The sequence below is a fragment of the Python bivittatus genome, unplaced genomic scaffold (genome assembly GCF_059951505.1).
Source record: "Python bivittatus isolate LINGU-HERP-01145 unplaced genomic scaffold, Pbiv_v1 ctg000480_np1212, whole genome shotgun sequence".
NCBI lineage: Eukaryota > Metazoa > Chordata > Lepidosauria > Squamata > Pythonidae > Python > Python bivittatus.
Window position 1 is genome coordinate 15,470,633 of NW_028277075.1, and position 19,438 is coordinate 15,490,070.

The 19,438-nt window shown below is 37.5% G+C and overlaps 1 protein-coding gene across 2 annotated transcripts in view; it reads right to left on the bottom strand.

The window, feature by feature from the left end:
* Positions 1-2,183: 2,183 nt before the first annotated feature.
* Positions 2,184-19,438, bottom strand: part of AKAP6 (A-kinase anchoring protein 6) — a 235,634-nt gene continuing 218,379 nt past the window's right edge. For both annotated transcript variants that reach the window (XM_088145389.1, XM_088145388.1), the window contains exons 12-13: positions 11,872-15,247; positions 2,184-4,615 (exon numbers count right to left, since the gene is read on the bottom strand). In XM_088145389.1, coding sequence (XP_088001515.1) covers positions 11,915-15,247 — 3,333 coding nt within the window. In that variant the 3' untranslated portion in view covers positions 2,184-4,615; positions 11,872-11,914. The remainder of the gene's footprint in view (positions 4,616-11,871; positions 15,248-19,438) is intronic.

Here is a 19,438-nt window from a genome sequence, read left to right on the forward strand (position 1 = left end):
CTTTTGATAGATACTAGGCTCTCCAGCCTGACTTTAAAAAACAAACAAACATATAATTGAAAAATAAATAGGAAACTGCCATGCCATATTTGTGGTCTTTGGATTCCACAGAAGTCCCACTGGGATGATAGACAACATTCTGGAGGATGTTGTGTTTTGTGAATGAACAAAAACAGAGGAAGAAGTCCCAACTACCAGTAAAAAGTTTTCAGTGCATTTTGGAAAATGTATTCCTTTTTCAAGGGCACTTCTGGAGTGTCTGTGAACTTAGCTTCCTCCTTCTCTCTCTTGTCTGCCCTCCTCCTTCACTGTTTTGTGAATTGCCAGGTTCACCATGGCAGCCATTTTGTAAATTGTCAATCATCCCATTGCAGCCATTTTGGAAGCATGCCCCCTATGTGCTTTATCCCAAATATGCCCAAAGCTCCCCCCCACACAGACACACACAATTCCCCTACTCTTGCTGTAGAATAAACAGCTCATTTTGTGTTCCATGCTGTAACATCGTAATGAAACAAAGGTTAGAATGATTGAACAATTAGGATTTAGGAGATAATTTTGTAATTAATGTCAATATATTAATGATGGTGACTTTTTATTACATGAAGAAAAGTTACATATAGTGTATTTCATCCTTCAAGCATATGTAGATATTGGAGAGGGTGCAAGAAATGGCCTTGAAGGATAGGAGGAAGAGCTGCTGACAAGGCAACAGACAAGCACCACTTGAGCTCATTCCATGAAACTAATGAGAGAATGTCTCAGACAGACCCCTCCCTAATTCACATGAGGATAAAGGGAGGGAGGAGGGAAGCACATTCAGACCTGCAAGATTCTGTTACTAGAGCTGTTCCAACAAAAATTGTTTCAGACCTGTATGGCATTGGTTTCTCAGTCTGGTCTACCTCATAGGGCTGGCAGACATTTTGTGTTGTACTCCTGTATTTAAAGTGGCAAACTGGTCACATAAATGAATTTTGTATTGGGATTTAAAACAAAGAACATTTCCCACAAGCCTTAATGGCTAAATGAAGCTATTATAAGGTAAGCTTTAGTCTGGAATAATATCAACTAATATAGAAGTAAACAAGTGATTTAAGCATGTGCAAACTACCATCTTGCTAGACATTATGCCCTGTATTTCTGAATTTTTCAGTACCCACAACCTTTTGCTAAACTCTGAAAGATGTGTGCGATGAATTGGTTGTGAACCTTGTTGACAGCCTGACTCTTTTCTCCCTCTTTTACTCTGGTCCCTCTTTGTTGGAATACTTTTATTAAACATCAGAGTCATCCACTTTGGCCATTTCACTTTGTTGACTCTGTTGCTAAAACAGCTCAGTAGCAAAGTACCTTTTTATATACAGATGTTGGGTTAAATTTCTGGCATCTGACCAGACAGCGGGTGATAGAAATGACAGCTATTGGAGACTTCGGTGTTCTTCTGCCAATCAGAAAGAGCAGCTCTGGCTTGATGTAAGGCAGTTGCTTTTGTTGCTGTTTTTTCCCCTGGTGGCTTAGCAAACCAATAATATGGTTCTATAGTTCTTCAAAACAAGGAGTTCTTCAAAATATAGAGTGAATTGTACATAGTATGAATTTCTTTCAGGCAACTGGATAGAATTTATGCATGGAATAAGCTATGCCAAGTCTGCCTTTCCAATATATATATATATATATACTTTTTCTGGTTTGGAACATTGTTTCCAGTTCCATAGGCAAATCACATTTGGGTTGGCAATATGTAGCTATTTCAGAAAAAAATTATTTGGTTTCTTTTATTCATTTAAAATTCTCAGATTTTATGTGCACATTGTTGGAAGAAAAGTAAATAAAATGGCAAGACACTTTCCAATTAGAGCATAAATATGAATGGCCCAAAGATTGCCTAATAAAATAGGACTGAACTGGGAAATCAATGCATTATCTGAATTTACAATCTTAACTTGTAATTGGATGAGGGATTCATCAAATCTGAATATTATTACAAAGCTTTCAGCCTTTTACTCTGAAACATCAACTTTAATATACCACATTCATTTGACCCTGTATATAAGAACCACTTTATAATATGTATGTTTTCATTTTCATCCATATTTACTTGTGGCTTACATCTGACCTAAGTATCACATCGGCCACTTAACTGAAAAATAAGAAGTTTGGAAACTTATAAATGAACTCTGTGAAGGATGATCACATATTTGTCACTTTTATTGAATATATATCCAAAAGATGCATATGTGAAAAAAAGGATCCTATGCATCTACTCCAACTCTCCCCAGGTAGGTAAGTCCTACCACTTTCAGAATGGCTGGGAATTCTGAGAACTGTAGTCCCGTCACATGTGGAGTGCACATATGGGAAATATTGTTCTATAAGATTTGCATCTTTTATTTTTCAGGATTATACTCTGTGTGGACTTTAAAATATTTTTTTTAAAAAACAACTAAATTCAGTAACTGAACTTTGTTACTGAGATATACTCCTCAATTGTTGAGAGCCCATTGGTCCAAAGCACCAGAAATGACAAGGGGCCCACCCTTCAGAATCAACAGCCCTCTCCCCTGCACACACCTTCAAGTGAATAGCGACAATATACCTTGAGCTGTCATGGAATATTGAGGCAATACTAGTGGAATTTGGGGAAAGGAAGAATGTTCCAGATGCAGCTAGTTGGAGAGGAGACTGGAGAAAATAAACCATTCTTCCCCAGTATAACATGAGATTTCAGAAATGACAGAACATTATCATCTTGTAGTAAATCGACATCTTTAGGTACAAATTAGCAGTTGCACATTGTATGTAGATCTGTATTTTCCTTTATACTTTTTTTTTAGTATGGTACATTATACAGGTAGTCCTCATTTAGTGACCACAATTGGGACTGGCAATTTGGTTAAGTGAAGAAGTCAGTAAGTGAAACTCCAACTGTGCTTATGATTTTACTTCAGCTTTCCTTTGCTTTACAGACCCGCAAAGGTTGTAAATGTGAGGATTGGTTGCAAAGTTACTTTTTCATCACTGTTGTAACTGCAGATGATTGTTAAATGAGGCAGTCGCTAAATGAGGACTACCTGTATAGGAGGAACTTGAAAACTAAGAAACCCTTTTGGCCAACTCAGTTATAATTCATAACGTCAGACTGAGCCACTTTATGATGGAGTAGTGTCTGTGAGAGAGAGACTTTCTGTTTGTTATGAGAAAAAGAAACCCAGGTGAGGAAGTGGGCATTCAGAAGGAACAGATAAACCTGCCAAACTATATTTTCAGAAGAATCCATTCCTTCTAGTTGACTGACCAGAATAGTAATTTCTTGAAGGAAGCTGGAGCCTCTTCCCCCTTCCCTAGATCTAGACTTACGTTTCAGGTTCTTATTAGCACACGAGATTCTTAAAGATGACCTCTTCTGTGGTATCTGCTTTGTCTCCAAATGGGCTTCTTAATAGGTGGAGACAGCAAGGGAATCATCCCAGGGTGAGATTGTAGTGCAAAACCCTCTTCCAATTTTACCAGAAATAGCTGAACTCTCAGGACAGAAGGGTCACAGACAAAGTTGTTCCTAAAGGCCTACACAGAACCTGAGAGGCCATTATAAATATGCAAATACTTATGGCAGATCCATGCACTATTTACATTAAACAGATGTGGGTAAATGAGAGCCAGTTCTAAATTTTCCCCAGTAAACTATGTTTATTATGCCAGTTCTAATTATCATGCAATCTAGTGGTTTTAAGGCTTATGTTTTCTACACCACCAGGCATCACAAACATTAAAGCATTTTATACTGTCATTATACATCAATGTTTGCACTTGGTTATACATATATACAGAAATGATTCACACCTTGCTATTTCCTTCTTTCAAATGAACATAATTTTACTGTGAAAGCAGCTTTTTAATAAATGTTATAAGAAATACAGCAAGGCACAATTTTTAAAAATGTGGGGTTCTTTTCTGATTACCACCTCAAGAAGCATAGTAGAAAACCAAAATGTTTTATTTAATTCAGAACAATGTTAACAGTTCTTAACATACAACACTACATAGCTGTTTCTTGAAGTGTTGCATAGGTTTGTTTTTTTTTAGAAAAAGCAAAACGATATATTTGTGTTTACTTTGTATAACCGGTTCTTTTAAATCAGGAGCAATTCTTTCCTTTTTGCTGCAATCAAAATTTCCTTTCTAAAATACTTTCAATAAACAATATGTGTTGTATACATAAAATACCAAATTTGATACATAAAACAGAATTAATGACATTTACCGTTCTGAAACGGTGACTTGAAATGATCACAGAAACTGTGCAATTGCAAAATCATTAAAATATTAGTGGGCAAGATGTCATACAGAGGCATACATATTTGAAAAGAAAGTTGTTAAGAGGTAGCTTGGGATATAAACCCATATGAAAGCAAACGGTTTTGCTACAAAGCAAAATGATAACCGAAATCGCTCCAGCATATGCAACCTGGTCACAAAGCTAACATGTACAAATAACATTTGGAAAGAAAATTTATCTTGGGAGTCAGGTGTAACAAAAGGCAGTGATACAATGGAATTAGAGGTCATCCCAGGGTTTAGAGGATAAGCCTGCACCTGAAATGCAGCCAAGTTTCTAAAAGGAAAAGGGGAAAAAAAAAGGAAAGAAAAGTAAGAGCATGCTACATCAAGTATAATTCCATTTGTAAAACACAAGCTTCTCTAAAGTAGCCAAATTAGCTATTATATGATCTCATACCAATGTCCTTATATGCAAAACCAGCTATGAACAGCAATTTTTCATAGCCTATGGTTTAAATCACTATCAGAGTTATATCTTTCCATTGATGTGGAAACCTCATTGATTTTTATAAAACAAGATTTAGTTTCAAAAGGCACAGGGGAAATAATCAAGTTTGACCTTTTCCCTCAATCCCATCCTTTTAGCTATCTGTGAACATGCCTTCTCTACCTTCTGAAAGTGTATCAATCAATAGGCACATAAGACTCAATAAAGGCCAGCCAGCCAACCAATATAATCTCCAGTCCTGAACCCATTACATGGGAATAAGTCCCATTAAAATCAGTAGGGTTTACTTCCAAATAATCTATTTAGGCTTGAGGTTACATAAACAGAAGTATAATCTATTTAAATACTGTGCCTAGTTTCTGTAAAAGAAAAATAAAAAAAGCTAAGAAGACTTAAATAAATAATCCTCTAATTGATATTATCCTAATATTTCTTACTAGGAGAAATAAGTAATATTTGTGATGCAGATTTTTTCCAGTCTGGAGTTTAGGGTTAACCTGTGCAAGAAAGAGTCAAAGCATATGATGAGGATTATGATGAAATAACTGTTAGAATACAACTATGGGATTAGTACAGAGTACGTCATCTTAGCATTTTCAAGAAGGCATTCCAGCCTTGCATTTTATATCTTCCAAATTAAGGGAAAATATCTGGAGCTATTCAATTACCACCTTCTTTAATATTATTTGATGTTATGGACTGTTCTCTCTCTCTTTCTCTGTCTTTTGGGTTGCACAAAATTGTAACAAATGCAGGCCTATGATGTAAACATGAAACATGTGTTGCATATCTAGCCTCAAAACCTAAAATGGGCTTTTAATAATAATTTTAAAAATTTCACTATTGGAACTGTGTGCTTTTTAAATATCTAAACTTACCCATATCTAAATAAATATTAAATATCTCAACTTAATATTAGAAATAAAACTATTGCTGCATTCTTTACATGAGGCATTCCAGAAAAAAATGCTGCTTTGACAAAATACTGACTAAATGAACAAATAAACCAGGACGATGATCTACATCTGGTGCTCCTTCATGATTTCTTGGACCTATCCCACCTTTTCTTTAGGCAATGAAAAGGGGTACTAGTAGGATCTTCTGTCATGTGCCAAAATAATTTGAGTGGCTTTTGATACTGGGCATTTTGACTAAAGAGAATGGAAGATGTCTTTTGCTGCTCCACCTCAACCAGCAAATTGTCTTGGAGTAGACCTAATGATTGAGGACTATATGTGCAAAAATTGGCCAGTTCTAGATCTTTCCTGTCAGTCTGTGTGAACTGACTGGCATAGCTCAGTGGTAGAACAGAAATGGAGTTAATGGTCAATGATAGTACAAATAGTTTGCAGGTATAAGGTACCAAGTCTATCTGACATCAAATCAAGCTGTCTTTAAAGTAAGAACATTGTTGTCGTCGTCATCATCATCATCATCATCATCATCATCATCATCTGCATGAAGAAGATCACTACAAATACCTGGGCATCCTCCAGGCTGACAACATCAAGCACACTGAAGTCAAGAAGAACATTAGTAGTGAATACATCAGAAGAGTGAAGAAGAATTTAAAGTCCAAACTAATGGAGGAAATACCATCAAGGCAATTAACACCTGGGCAATTCCAGTCATTAGATATACAGCTGGAATACTGGACTGGACTCAAGCTGAACAAAAAGCCATGGATAAGACCAGAAAAGTGATGACAATGAATCATGCCTTTCATCCACACAGCAATGTTTACAGACTTTACTTACCAAGGAGCATAGGTGGGCATGAAATGTTACAAGTACACCAGACAGTTGAAGAAGAAAAAAGGGCATTGGAAGAATATCTGAAGGACAGTGAAGAAGATGCACTGAAGCTAGTACAGCATGAAAGCTTACTGAATACCAAAGAAACCAAACTGGCCTATAAGAAAGACCAAATGAAGAATAGAAAAGAGGCATGGCAAGACAAAGTATTACACGGCCAGTACACAGAAAAATTAACAGGCAAAGCAGATAATAACAAGACCTAGCAATGGCTAAGAGCAGGAAAGTTGAAGAAAAGGACAGAGGGGCTAATTCTGGCCGCACAAGACCAAGCATTAAGAACAAACGCATATAAAGCCAGAATTGAAAAGACAGCGACAGACAACAAATGACGCCTCTGCAAAGAAGCTGAAGAAACTGGACCGCCTAGTTAGCTACTGCAAGAAGATTGCACAGACTGATTACAAACGATGGCATGACAAAGTAGCAACAATGGCCCGTTGGAATATCTGTAAGAAATACCATTTGCCTTCAAGCAAGAACTGGTGGGACCACAAAACAAAGTAATAGAAAATGAAGAAGCTCAAGTGCTCGGGGACTTTAGAATTCAAACAGACAAGCACCTGCCACACAACACCCCAGATTTAACAATTGCTGATAAGACAAAAAAGTCTGGATAGTGGACACTGCAATACCTGGAGAAACCAGAAGAGAAGGGAAAACTGGAGAAAATCACAAAATATAAAGACCTGCAAATAGAAGTAGAATGACTATGGCAAAAGAAAGAAAAGATAGTAGTAATAGTTATAGACGCTTTAGGTGCAATCCCAAAACATCTGGAGCACCACTTGAATACCATTGGCACTGACAAAATCACCATCAGTCAATTGCAAAAGGCAGCTTTACTTGAAACAGCTTATATCCCGTGACAATACCTTTAACACCATCAAACAACAACATCTGCCTATCCTAGGTCCTTGGGAAGGACTCAATAGGTGAATAATAATGCCAAATCCAGTCTAAACATCTGGCTGACTGTATGACCAATCATCATCAGTAGTAGTAGTAGTAATAGTAGAGTAGTAGTAGTAGTAGTATGGTGGCAAGGTCCAATTAAAGCTTAGGGCCTTAAATACTCATTAGTAACCTATCCCAGAAGGATAATTTGGTTGACTCTATAGCATAAACTATAGCGAAAAGTTTGGTCACACTACTGTAAGTGTAACTCTTGTATTTGTATCTACCAATAGAAAAGAAATATAAAATATATCAAATCTACATGGTCTAATAGTAAAAAGGAGGAGGATGTGAGTGCCACAAATACAGCAGAATGACCAATACAAGAAATTATGCATGAATCACAAAAGGAGATGCAGAATTTATCTTCCAAGATTGCTGATAATAAGAACATTGAAGTGGCCCAGGATAAAGTCTTTACACTGCCTAATGTTGGCTAGGTGAATGAGCTGTTGGGTGGAAAAAGTTCAAAATATTCCTGCATAGATGGTACCTGTTGTTGTTCCTTTTGCCTTGTTATATTCTTATTTTGGATTGATCAATTACAGTAATAAAGATGATTTAATTTGATTTGAATGACTTGGCATTGCCTCTTGAAAGAATTAGGTGGCAGATGGTGGGAAAAACCTGTGTCTCAGACATTGCAGAATCTCTGCAAATCAGAATAGAAAATACTGGTCTACATAAAAATATTTGGATCTGATATAACTTCATATGTACCTCAAATAAAAAAGTATAGGAGGGAAAGACTATGGGCCACATTGATAGCAAAAAAAGTGCCATGTTGAATTTTTTTGATAAATCTTGCCTCCATGGAAAACAAAACCAATAAACCTCATGAGGAAACATATTTGTACAGTTTTAAAGTCAGCAGCAGACTGGATAAAAGAACAGAATTATCACTTATATAGAACTTTTTGAAGCTGCTATCCCTTAATGGTCAATTTTATACCATACTGATAAAAGAGTAAGATTACAACTTAGATATCCAGTATTCAGCAGGAAAATATATTTGCTCACAACAGCTTTATTCTGGCTTGCAGCTGGAGCAGAAATCACATGAAATTAGTTGAGCTGCGTTGGTAAATATGCATACTGTCACCTTTGCGTACTGAGTTTATTTTTAGGGTATACATATACCATAGATAATTTTTCTCTTAAGTATCTCAGCTTCACATAAAATCACACATTTTAATGAGCTTACAGCACAGGTGCTCCAAGAAAAAAAAATAATGGTGTTTGCCATTTATCTTTTAAATTAAATAATGTGTTTTTAAATAGTAACTTTTTTCATAATACACTTATGGGAACAACATTTATCTGTCACATTTTAAGAGATGTATTAGTAATAAATGTAAATTACCTTTGGAAAATCAGTAATTAGGCTCATCAAAAAATAAACAATCTGCCACCAAAAAGATAATCTTTAGCATAGTTAAGTATAATAACTGTTATTTGAATAAGTTAACAAATTAGGATAGATTGCTTCTAATTCATTTCCCATAGCATGAGAAATGAAGTTAAAGTATCAGCTAAGCCCTCACAGTAGGGAGGAGGGATTTTGAGAATCTGGTGGATAGCTTAGAGTGCCTGGGGTCTTCTCACTGAGTTGAGAAGCTGTGGAGTCATGTTAGGGTACTTCTTATGTGAAGACTTCACAGCAATGTCCTTGCTGATTTACATTATACTTTCATTAATTGACATTTAGGAGGCAGCACTGTGTATATAAAGCTTTGTATGCACTAAACTGCTACCTTTACTGAAATTAAGAGGGAAGCCCATGTGGGCGGAAAAAGTTGGTGCACAATCACCAAAAGGTGAATGCTGAATGGAGGCAAGATTGGAAAATCTGTCAACAGTTTATTCTCTTTGGGCTAAGTTGTTGTACAGGAGTGGGACCAAACTAAGTGTTGGTGGAAGAGAAGTGTGCGGGGATTGCTTGCTTTCTCTTGCTGCGCGGCACCTCCTTTTTTCACTCTCTTTTCTAACACTCCCTTCTTCTCCCCCCCTTCTTTTTTCCTATTATAAAGACAAGTTATTTGAGGAAGCCAGATTATTCTTGCCAGAAACCTAAGTGAATTCTTTACAAAGCTTTTGAAACAGAGGCTGAAGGAGGTAGATTGCCCACTTCTGAATTAGAACACATCATTGTAACTGTAGAAAATATGTAATTTCCAGTATATTGTCCTGAAAATAAGAGCTGCATCAGTTTCCTCCTTTGCTAATACACATTCCAATAGACTATTCATATTTGTTTGCAAAGGTGAGCTAGTTTCAGTAATAACTGTCGTGTTTCTTAATTCCAGGATTTCACATTCATTTTTTCTGGTTTTCTCAGAAAAAAAGGAATATTTTCATCACACATGAGGTGGGGGAAGAGTGCCCATTGAAAACTTGCAAAGCTAGTAAGTTGTTAAAGCTGACATTGACTAGCCAGTGCAATAAGCCAAAAGGGAGCACAGAAATGTACTGTACTGGTCTGTACTGGTAATACCAGTTACCTTCAGTTATTTGCCACCACCCAGCTCAAATTTAAATTTAAGAAGACATTTATGCATGACTGATTTTATCAGAATTATAAATGTGAAATTTTATCAGAATTATAAATGTGAAATGTAAAGCAATGCTGTGCAGATTATAGAATTCTCGCCTGTAGTCCATACATGGACGAGGGCAAATAATACTAATCTAATATTGGATTCATTTATGTTACATATATTGCCTTGGGTTCTAATTAGGAGTGAAATCTTACCACATGAGATGGGGTATCATTGGATAGGACTCAAAATACTTTAAATAAGGAAAATGCAGCATCACTACACCCAATAGCAAATAGCAAGTGGCATACATAAATAATGGCACAATGTCTTTCTTTCTCCTCCAGTGCAGGTAATATAGCATCTATTCTGAATTTTCCCCAAATTTAAGTACTTCATTTTAGGAAACCAAGCATATAAGTTTTCTAAGTGAACTAATTAGAATTTGAAGGGGAGTTACAGGCAGTCCTGGTTGCAGTCTTTGTAAAGAGGCCAGGACCTCATTCCTCCTGCCCTGTGCAAACTGCTTCTGCTTCAGCTCCCCCACCTGCCTATCTACTTCCCCATCTTTGCCCTTTAGGCCACCCTGCTCCCACCCCCACCCCAGCTGACAATTGCTGTCTTCACCTCCCTGCCTGACCAGCCCAACCCCAGCCCGGTCTGGGAGACGCAGGGTCTCTTATAGCCAAAGCCCTACAAAGCCTCTCCTGCCCAAGTCCTGGCAGGCTCGGCCAAAATTTGCCAGGGGCACATGAGTAGTGGCGGTGCCTTCCCCTGGGTAGACTTGGACCGTGCAGCCCCTTTGCAGGCAGGAATGCTGCAAGCAGAGCATGCAGCACTCTCTGGGACCAGAGCAGAGAGTGGTGGGTTGCAGAGGCAGAGCTGCAGCCATGGCTGCCTCAGAAGTCTCCATGCGCATCCTGGGGCTGCCCAGTTACCACTTGCTCCTGCCTCACCTCTGTGGGGCAAAGGCTGGAGAGCCTCCCCAAAGCAGCAGCAAGGCTCCATGGAGGGACTCACATGTTGGCAGCGGCTCTTCAAGGGAGAAGCAGAAGCTGCTGCAGGCAGTGGGTTGCCCTGGGACTTGGGCACCAGGTGGGTCCAGGGCAGGTCGGTGCAAAACCCTCCCTGTAGGGCAGCTACATGAAGTGCTACATACAGAAGCATGACTTCTGGCTGGCAGTGGGCTATGACTGAAGTGGGGCAGGCCTGCCAGGAGCCTTGTGGCCATGGAGGCAGCAGGAGAGGTGAGCCCAGTGGAGGCGAGGCAAAAACCACAATGAATGTCAGCTGGGGGTGGCCATGGAGGGCATTGGTGACAGCAGAATACAGTGGCCTCTTCATCTTGGCCATGCAAGGGTGGCCAAAAGGTCAGAGATGGGAGGGGAGATAGGCAGGTGAGAGGAGTGGAAACAGAGGCAGTTTCTGCAGGGCAGGAGAATGTTACCATGGGATGCTGTGACCATCATAAATGTGAGCTGGTCGCCAAGCACCTGAATTTTGATCACGTGACATGGGGAAGCTGTGATGGCCACAACTTTGAGGGCCTGTTATCAGTCCATTTTTTCAGTGCCATCGTAACTTTAAATAGTCACTGAAGGAATGGACGTAACCTAAGGACTACTTATAAAAGGTAAGCTTAGATATTATTTTGTTATTGTGGAAGTAAATTCAAAAGGCACACTATTATTATCTACTAAAACAGTCTGCAGCAATACTACAATTTGTTTAATTATATGATCATGTCACAAATAACATAGATTTCAGTACATACCTGCTCGTGACATGACATGTATGTGTCCAGGGAGAGTTACATTCTACCTCTGTGTATTTATGTGCCTTTCTTTGTAAAGAGGCAGGAGTTTTTCTTCACATATAAGAGGTTTTGTGTCCTGGTACAAATCTTCTTTGACTTTCAAGTGAACAGGTTTTAACTGAGTGGCTTCAACTGAGGCCTTTGGAGAGGTGGCAAAATCATCTTCAGATTTTGCAGTGCCAAAAGACTGACCTGGATGGTTTTCTATAGAGTTATTTGGAAAGGAATTCAAGATGGGACCCTTGTTAGAGATGTCCAGATTGAAAGATTCACTAGGATAATTGTTTATATTCTCTGCTACTGTCTTGCTAAAAGAGCCTGGAGGATTTGTATCCATCTCCTTAGATAAGAAAGAAAAGTCATTACAATTGGTGGAAGTTTGGGGTTCATCTGTTAAATCCAGGTCTTTGTACTTGACTGAAGGTACCTCAGCTTCATTAGAAGCAATGTATATTTGCTGTTCAACTCGCTCCTCCTCAGGACAGGCTTCAAAAAAGCATTCTATGTTTTCTGCAAAGTCCAGTGGAACTGGAGTACTGCTCTTTTCTTCATCATATTTAGTCACTTCCCCACAGTCACTATCATGAGAAGAGAGTGAAAGGTAAGAATAAAAATCCCCCTTTCTAAGTTGGATTGGCCTGTGAGAATGTTCTAGAACCTTTTCTTTGATTTGGGCTAATGAATGCGGAACAGCTGGCTCACTTTCAGGCTGTGATTTGTTCTTCAAGGCTGTTGAAGCCATGTCAATTATCTCCATCACAAAATTATGCACTGAGCAATCTTCCCCATTTCTTTTATCAAAAGCAACTGATTCACAGTTACAACATGAATCATGACTGCTAGCTGATGTGTTTTTTTCTGCTTCATTTGATTTTAAACATGCACAGCAATCACTAACATGCTCACTAATTCCTGTTCTACTTTGTTGACAACTTGGAAGCAATGTTAGTAATGCTGTACCTGGTGTATTGTCATCTTTGATATCTGAGTCAAATTCTGTGAGAAGATTTTTAATAGAATGGCCATCATACTGAATATGATTTTGATACTCTTTTTGAGGACTGGGTATATTTGATAGTTGAACAGCTTCCTTACCATTCATATGAGAATCTTCTGAACTGTCAGTAAATGATTCACAGATACAACATTCATTTTCACCTCCTTTGCCATCGAATGTACTAACAGTTATGTCAGATGTTGAAATATGTTGTCCGTTTGGACTTTCTTGAGTAACTGCAATGTTTCCATTCTCCATATCATCTACTAAGCGATCTTGCAAAAGCTGAAAACCTTCATTTTTTGCTTGTCTTTTAGTCTCTGACTTATGATTCTCCAATGCATTCTTCCTGTTGCCATTATTTTCTGAAAGCTTACATATGGAATCATTCAAAAATTGTTCAATGTGCAATGAATCTTTTGCTTTCAAAGTCTCATCCCCTCTTAACTCCTTACAACCCTGAATTTCATCATCCACATTGTGTCTTTTCTTCTCCTTTGTCAGATAAAGTTTAGGTCTAATCCAAGTGTGGAGTTCATTCTTAATGTAGTCAAGTCCTGAAATTAAATTGCAGTCTTCATAAATATCCTCATCAGTTGCAATACTGGAATCATCATCTTCATCTTTAATCCCCAGCTCTTCCTCAGTCAAGGTGAGAGTAGAACTTGATAGCAAATCACTATCATCTTCATCATCAGTGCAAGCAGAGGTACAGGAAACATTAACAATCATGCTAACGTTGATATCACTCTCATCAGCGACAGATCGACTGAGGTGCTTTCTGAATGATGCATTTGAATCTAGTACTTTATTTCTGTGCAATATAATATCTTCAGAGCAGAGAGACAGGTCCTCACTGCTGCTTAGCTCAGTGAGAGAAGCAGGTGAATCTTCATTGATAGAGGATGCAATATCCAGTGATACCTGGCCAGTCAAGGACATTCTTTGAGAAGTGCTTTGGAGGGTGATATCAGAGATGCTCCGCTTTATTTTTTGATCTAAAGGACTTTGGATATTTTCTAAACGATTCAAAAGATCTAACGTCCTTTTACTAAGTTCTCCAACAGAATCACTACTTCCACCTAGGTCACCAGAGCCATTACAAGTAAAAATATCTTCATTGCTTTTGTAGGGGTTTAGCCAACTCTCTAAGGAAGTACTACGATTAAGACCATCTCCACTTCTAAAAACAGTTAAACCAAACAAATCGCCTGTCAAAGAAAGGGAATCTAAAGAAGAGCTATGAGAAAGAGTTGAAAACACCTTTCCATTTGTTGTGTCACATAGTTTCTTTAAATCTTCCACAAACTCACAGTGTTTAGGATCAACATCATTCCAGTCAGTTGGTAAAGCAAGCTTTTCTGTAAATGCACGTGACTTTAACTCCACAGGCTGATTTCCAGATATAAAGGGAACTTTATCAAAATAAAAGCCATGAAGCAAGCTGCCCTGCTTATGTGCTGTTTCTGACTGTGGTTGCTTTATCATCCTTGGTAGCTTTAATTTTGAACCTTGAAGATATGAGTAGTCATAAAATGTAAAGGCTTTGTGTTTTCCTTTTAATTCTTCTGAACTCTCAGAATCATGCTGGGTACCACTGTCCACATCTTTTGCTTTGTTACTAAACTTTGATTGAGATGTAATGAAGAAGTTCCCAAGGCTTTCCTCATCTTTCTGCTTAAAATTTTGTTTTATCGCATCAACTATATTCCCTAAGTGGGAATCTGAAATTTTAGTTATAGAATTTTCTTGTATTCCATCAGTATCAGGGAACAAATGGATTTCAGAATTGCTGATAGCTTTTGGTTTTCTTTCACTGATTGCTTTATTCTGACTTTCAGAATGCCTGGTAATGTTTCCACTGTGATACATATAATTCTGTGGTCTTGCCAATGTGGTGCTACCCATTAATTCTGGCAAATATTTTATAGATGATAAGGAAGAATCTTTGTTTATGTCTTTGTCTGCAATGATTGCAGGTGTAAGACTGGGGCCTTTGGATATGTTTTCCATGAGAGATATATGATTTTTTCTGGATAATTCAACATCGTGGAGGCTATATACTTGGTAGACGTGTGGGCCTGAAGAAGATGTCTCTCTTGGATTGCTAAGACAGTCTCCATGAACATTAGGGGTTCCTTCTTGTTTTGGACTACCATTATCAGGTATTTCAGATGGAGAATTCAGCTTCGTGTCATCCTGTTTTGGTTCAGGTTCACTAAATTCTTCATTAATGCTAATTAACTTATTACTTATGTCCATTTCATCCCATTCTAGAGCATCTTCATTTGTGCTATTTAGCTCCATTAAACCAGGATCAATAACATTCAGGGAGTCCTGTTTAAAAAAAGAACAACAGAATTATAAGTTAAAGCAGAGTTTTAATTCATAAATTTAATACTATAACTGAAAGGTAATATACAGTCCCTTACTCTGTGTAGAAAGCCCATTACTCATCAATATTACAATACAATTTGAAAGAAATACAGTAAATAAGTATGGGGCAATTCATAGAATACTAAGCTTGGACACAGGAAACCACATTCCAATTGTTATTCAGGTATGAAGTTAGAGATGCTAAGTGAGGAATCCAATAACAGTGGGGAGCCCAACGGAGCCCCTAGACCAAAATTTACTTAACAACTTAATTCATTTAATTCCAGTAAGTATAATATTTTCTTCTTTGTTTATCACCTACTACTTGATCTTCATTAGAATGAAATTAGACTCATCTAGCTAACTTTGGCTTCAAAACATCATTATTGCTTTTGGGTCCGATGCTGTTACATTTTGCAAGTATCTCAGGGAGACAAGTGGCTCTCTTTAGAATCTCTTTGAACAATAGATGTACAAACAATTTAGTAGACCAAAGAAAGGGTTGGGCTGATGATGTATACAGAAAACAAGTCCAGTGGCACCTATGTCACATGCAGTATTCCCTGCTAATGGTAAGGAACATGGTAGCACATTTCAGTCAGAATGCCATAGGCACAACTAAAGCCCAGTTTTACCCCAAGCATGCGCAAGCTATTCTACACAAGCTAGAATCTCTAACAGAGATATTATCTTTCAAGTCAATATACTGTTGCTGACATACCATCAACTAGGGGATACATGTAGTATTCTGACCCACATTCAATATGCTTTGTTCATAATGAAAGAACTATATCAAGGAATTATATCAGGTCCCCATTACAATGCATCAAATCTAGACTTTACATTCTGCAATGTGACTGGGTCATAAAGAGCAATCAGGCTGGTTAATGCTCATGTACCAGACAGGTTCTTATAGCAGTTTCCTTGTATCAGAATATTCAGCTGTGCAGAATTTTTATCTGAATTTCTGTTTGCTTGCTCATAAAAGCAGCATTCAAGAAACTATAAGTAATAGATCTGTAAAACAATCCCTTGATCAAATCATGCATTATATTAATTTCATATGTTGCCAGTGTTAAAAATGTTCTGGAAAACTATGGAATAATTTTATTTATTTATTTATTTATTTATTTATCATATTTATATAGCTGCCCATCTCACACAAAGTGACTCTGGGGTGGCGTATAACAATTAAAAAGAATAAATACATAAAAACAATTATAAATAAACTATAAAAGCACACAAAACAGGAGGGGATAATCTTAATGAGGGAGCCATTGCAAAATCTCCCTGGTTCCCTGGGACCCCCAGGCCTGATCACATAGCCAGGTCTTGAGGGACTTGTGGAGCGTTAAGAGGGATGGAGCCAATCTCACTTCTAGGGGGAGAAGATTCCACGGGTGCCACAGCAGAGAAGGCCTGCCTCCTGAGATCCGCCAAATGTAATTCCCTGGCAGACAGGACTTGCAGCATGCCTTCTCTGCCAGACCTGATGGGATGGGCAGATGTAATCGGGGAGAGTTGGTCCCTTAGGTAACCTGGCCCCATGCCATGAAGAGTTTTAAAGATCAAAATCAGCACCTTGAATTGGACCCGGAAGGAAACTGGCAACCAATGCAGCTCACGGAGCAGAGGTGTAACATGTACTGCCCTAGGGGCACACATAATAATGCAAGACTAAAAAAAGTTGCCTTCCAATTTACATTTGTCCAACATTTAATCACATAAATCCCTTTTCAATATTTTACAAATATATTCAACTGTGAACAAAAAGCAGATTGTATACTACAATGGTTTAATAAAGATAAAAACCAACTCCATCTACATTCCCTTTTTGACCTTATAATACTATGCTGGACACTGGAATAAGAATGCACGAGAACATTTCTCATTCTGTTAGTCTATCATGCTATTGTTGAAATAAGAAAAACTATCTCAAGTATATGCAAACGTAGGGCAAACTATCCATACGTGCTTCAGTAGAGTTGGACTTTTCCCAGTTAACATAGCCATTAGCTGTAGGAATGCTGGGGGTTGTGCCTAGAAATATCAGATTTATCTGACAAATTTCTTTTCAAGTAATATGAGCTCTGGCAAAATGGAATCTGTCATTCACAAAATCCATAAGGACTTAAATATTTCTCAGCTCAAATTTCATTTAAAGTATATATTTCAAAAAGTTGCCTATAAAATGGATATGTTAAGGCAAAGAATCATACATGATTCACACAAAATATGTAAAGGAAAGTAGCATATGAAAATAAAATACAGTACTGAGGCAGGTTGAATATAGGAAGAACTATACATCCCTGATTGTTGTCCAACGCATCTGGAAGGCACCTGGATATAAGAGGTTGGCATAGGATTACAAGATTTTAAACTCTACATGAAAGCTCCATAGTTAGCTCTAAAGTGATATCACTGGAGTTCCTCCTTTATTCCAAAGTATATGTCACAAGCAGCTTCCATACACTTTAAAACCAATAGCTGTCTATAAATTCCATAGATGTTATTAATTAATAACTCAATCTCTTACTTCTCAAATGTAAAATATTTGTTTCTCTGGTTAGGAAGATAACATTTGGACTGCAAATCAGCTGTTGCCTGCTTTATTTATTCTGCCTATCGTACAGATTCAACAGTGCAAGTTGCACAATGATGTAACTTTAGCTCATTTATCTTAATTGTAGGCTTACCTAATATAATGCTTAATTTTTTGTCCCTTATGTCATTTAAACTATGTACAGTTTTACTAGAAAAATAAAAGAAAAAGATCCAGCCTCAATAATGAATTTTTGCTGTAACCTACGGTAGTGTTTCCTTTGCCTTCACAGGATCAAGCAAGCTGTTAAAAGGGACCAGAGGTATGATACAAAGTTTGGACTGCAGCACTGTCCCTTATAGAATCGTAAAGATGTTAATCTAGTCACTTCTTGATGCTCTGAATGAAGCACAGAGGATTGGCAGGGCCTACTGAAGTCTGCATTGAATGAAGCCTGAAGAAACAAGGAGTTGAATATACTGGACCACAGTACCTGGCTGAATGAAGCCTGAACTGGGCTAGCTTTAGACTAAAAAGCATTGCATGAAGCCACTGTCTGAACCAAATATGGTTTTAACTGGGTTTTTCTCTCTTCAGCTGAATGATGTCATTTATGGAAATGGTTAGTGGAAAATAAATCACAATGCCCTATTTACTGTGGGATACTACTTTAAAGTAAAGTAAAGAAGCAAAGATAATGCACCAATAGTTCTTCATGTTTACAATGAGCAAGTGAAATCATGACATTTTCTTTTGATTGTAGTATCCCATTGGATTATGGAAGAATTCAGAACTTAGTAGAACATATTGAACTTATAAAATGAACAAATAATACTGAGATTGCTGTTATTTAAATGTATTTAATGTTGTAGAATTGCTATAATATTATAGCAAATTATAATATTATTTATTTTCCACATTGCTCTGTTATACAGTAATGTTATATCATCTAAGAATTTTGTTTCTCATTGGAGTGGTAGATACCATATTTTGGGGCATCTGGGGGAATTTTGTAATTGAAGCCACAGGGCAGTCACCCTCTTGACTTTGGACAATATTTACCTTTAAGCAAGAATTGGAATGTACTATAGCTTTTCATGGTTTGAACTAATTTGGGGGAGGGGGGGTCACTGATTATGCTTCGATTGATTCTATCATTTTTATATTTTTAGTCAATTGCTTTGTAACTTGATCAATCATTTTAATTACATTGCAGTTGCTTCATTTATTTAAATGAACAGATTCTTTAATGTATGTTGTTTCTGTTTTTTAATGACTTGATACCTATTTGCCTATTGTTTGCCTACTGTTCCAATAAATTCTAAATTGATTTTCCTTTTTAATGCAGAAGTTCCCAGGAACGACCCAAAATTAAGGGGATTTTTAAAAAGGAAAACTTTTAATGGACAATTGGTTCTCTTGATGGCTGCAAAGTGTAATGAAAAATAGTGAGAGAACCTCACTTCTCTCATGTCATGCCAAGTGACTTCCTAGACCAATTTCTCAATAGACACAGGAAAGTTGTTTGATACAAAACATGTTGTCACCTTAATGAGTGTACAGAGTATAAATTTCCAGATGGAATGGCATTGAGCCTTAGATTTGATTTG